Source organism: Gavialis gangeticus, unplaced genomic scaffold, assembly GCF_001723915.1.
Source record: "Gavialis gangeticus isolate Ggan-Ray unplaced genomic scaffold, GavGan_comp1, whole genome shotgun sequence".
NCBI classification, from domain to species: domain Eukaryota; kingdom Metazoa; phylum Chordata; order Crocodylia; family Gavialidae; genus Gavialis; species Gavialis gangeticus.
In genome coordinates this window covers 19,356,117-19,359,149 of record NW_017729025.1, presented here as the reverse complement: position 1 = coordinate 19,359,149, position 3,033 = coordinate 19,356,117, and the positions used below count along the sequence as shown (strand labels likewise).

The 3,033-nt window shown below is 41.4% G+C and overlaps 1 protein-coding gene across 1 annotated transcript in view; it reads right to left on the bottom strand.

The window, feature by feature from the left end:
* Nucleotides 1-3,033, bottom strand: part of JAG2 (jagged 2) — a gene marked incomplete at its 5' end in the record, with an annotated part of 128,744 nt that overhangs the window by 40,311 nt on the left and 85,400 nt on the right. The window contains 3 exons of the mRNA XM_019519892.1: nucleotides 20-106; nucleotides 724-837; nucleotides 2,324-2,437. Of these exons, the coding sequence (XP_019375437.1) occupies nucleotides 20-106; nucleotides 724-837; nucleotides 2,324-2,437 (315 nt within the window). The remainder of the gene's footprint in view (nucleotides 1-19; nucleotides 107-723; nucleotides 838-2,323; nucleotides 2,438-3,033) is intronic.

Sequence of the window (3,033 nt, the reverse complement as noted above, 5' to 3'; positions counted from 1 at the left end):
CAATTTACTCCTTTCCATCCTGGAATGCAGTCACAGTAATATCCACCAATGAGATTTTTGCAAGAGTAAGCATTAAGACAAGGTTTCCCCTCACACTCATTAGCATCTGTGAAACAAGATAAAAGAAAGGAGAGAATAAAGAACAAACCCAGAAACAGATTTCCCTTGCACCAAGCAAAGCTTCCATGCAATGCAAGTATCAGTTACCAGAAACTATTTTAGTATTTTACTTATGTATGACACTAAGCCAGTTTAAATACACTACAGCATCTCAATGCACATTCGTTCATAGTCTGTCACATGCAAGTTGCATCAATTCTCCCTTACCCAAAGCTTAACAGATAATGTTAGTTAGGGCAAGGCCCTAATTTCTGTCATCCTCATTACAATATCAGCCATTGCCACCATTAAATAGAAGCCACCGTCACCATTACTGTATTTTGAAACAGAATAGTACAGGCATCCTAGCAGATCTAATGGTATATAGGTCTATGCTCAAAAGCTTTAAAAAAGGTGCTTTTTTCCCCCCTCCTTTTCCCTGAGTTTAATTGTTATAAGTATTTAACAGAAGGTAAGACTCCATCAGCCAGTGACTCATGGATTACAGCTTTACCCAGATATCTATTAGGGTACAATACAGCTAAATAAGTACTTCTTTGAAAAAAGGATTGTAAGTGCAAAGTGCCGAACTGTCTTCAAGAGCCACAAAAAGCAATTACTCACCAAGCTGACAGGTTGCTCCAATCCACTGCTGTGGACAGATACACTCAAATCCATTAACACGATCAATACAGGTCCCCCCACGAGCACAAGGGTTAGATGCGCATTCATCAATATCTGTGAAGTAAAAATGGTCTCAGGTAATTTTGAAAAGTAAGGAAAGATTTTCAGGCATCTGTAGGGATAGTGGTGACTAAATCCTCTGTACTGCCTGGAAAATATCTACCCATTTTTACTTAAGTGTGGAAAACAGTTTGGGAATTTTTATCAGCATGGCATAGGTCATGGGTCCAGACACAGCAACCCACTGTTCCATTTCTGTAGTCTGCTGCTCTGTATTGTTCCAGCTTCTCCTTAATAACAGCTTTAAAAAAAAAAACTTTCTAGGATGTGGATCCTGCCATTTGTTTAAAACACAGTTGGACAACTGTACACTACTGTGTACATCTTGTTTTCTGAAGTTCACAGTGATCTCACCATCCACTTAAAGCCAGAAGATTCACTGAATTCACCAGCAAATTCGAAGAGGTGTAGGCACTCCTCTTAAGTGACCTGCATTGCTATCATACTTCAGATTCCTAGTTTTGGATCAGAACACCTTTGTATTGGGCCCAATACAAACAAGGAAGAAAAAAAAAAATACTGCTTTTGCCCTAAAGATAAAGCAGATCAATGCAGGTAGATGGGAATGCAGGCAGTCCAAACCTTTCCAAGGGCAAAAGAACTAGTAGACCCTGGTCACAGTAATTATTTAAATAAGACAACAGTGGCTACAGAGATAGCCCACACTCAGACTCATCTAAATGGAACACATGCTGTAGTAGGGGATTTAAGTCGTCTCTGATTGGCTGTCCAAACTGTACCATTTTAAAATGATATACTGCAAATTTTCTTGCAAAAATTAAACCGCCCTTACTTAATAAAGTCTATTGCGATACTGAAATGATCAATTTGTGTATTCAAAATAAATTTTCAGGTGGTATATACACACCACATGCGGTGTTATATGAAGCGAGCATCATGGTTTAGGACTAAAGGTTGAAGAAATTGCAGGGGTATTGAACATGTAGGCCACACATGGAGTCACTTCATCTGACCCATCTGGCTTCCAGTGAGATACTGGAACTTGTGGGGGACAGCCTGCTGTAGCATTCAGGGCCCTCTGCCCATGCCAGCAGGGATGTAAGCAATGAGCCTGGCTTGCTACCACCATCCCCAGACCTCTTCCCCAGACTCACCGTCTCCTCCAGATGCCTGTCCCCACCCACAGACCCCTCACGCCACCTGGCAGATTCTTTATTGGCCCTGGCTAGATCTGGCCTATAAGGAACCCTGCTGTTCAGATTCAGCCTGGGACCCCAGACAAATCTGACACCCCAACTATACTGCATCAAATTTGTTTCTTTCAGTGTGTTCTTATATTTCAAAACCACTTAGAATAACATCATAGGGATAGTGGCAAAGTCTCCAATATATAGCCACTACACAAAAGACATCTGGTTTAGCATCTACCTACCTCACTGCATGACATATTCATCAGAGAAAAACCACCTATCAAGCCTTTCAACCCAACGTGTCAAAATCAACATCAGTTTGTACCTACCAACAGCACATGTTGGTCCGCTCCACCCTGGTGGACAGTGGCATTTGAAGCCAGATGAGATTTCATGGCAGATCCCACCATTAGCACAGGGATTAGATACACAAGCATGCTCCGCTAAAAAGGTAAAAGAAAAGAAAAGTCTTCCTCAATACTGTCTTACCCATTTGACCACCAACTATGGTTTGATTAATTTTTTCACTAGGTATCTTTTAGTTTGTTGTAACTCGCTAGCAGCATAAAAATGAGTGAGATGCCTGCAATGATGAGAAACTTGTGTTCTCCCTTTCTTAGCTGCTGAGATGAGAAGCATGCTGGATTCCTTTTAGGAAAGTGAACCAGGATTCTGCTCAGGCGGTACCATCTTACATATCAGCCTCTCCAATTCATGCGTGTACTAAAAAGCAAGAGGCAGACTATCCAACATGTCAGAATATGCTTGCAGTGAGAGGTTGTTTCTAATCACCTACTTCCTCTCCCCATATATACAGCTTCTGCTCCCAGGTCAACCTCTGAGCTGCTCCAGTGCCTTCCTTTCCTAAAATTCACTTAGCAGCCAAACCTAATGAAGAATGCCTTGCATTCAAAAGCTTGTCTAACTTTATCCCACCCACGTAGTTCGTCCAGTAAAAGATAACAACCCCCCAAAAAATCCTTGCCTCTCAATTCCCAGATTAAATTCACAGATACAACATCGCTCTAATATTACCAAT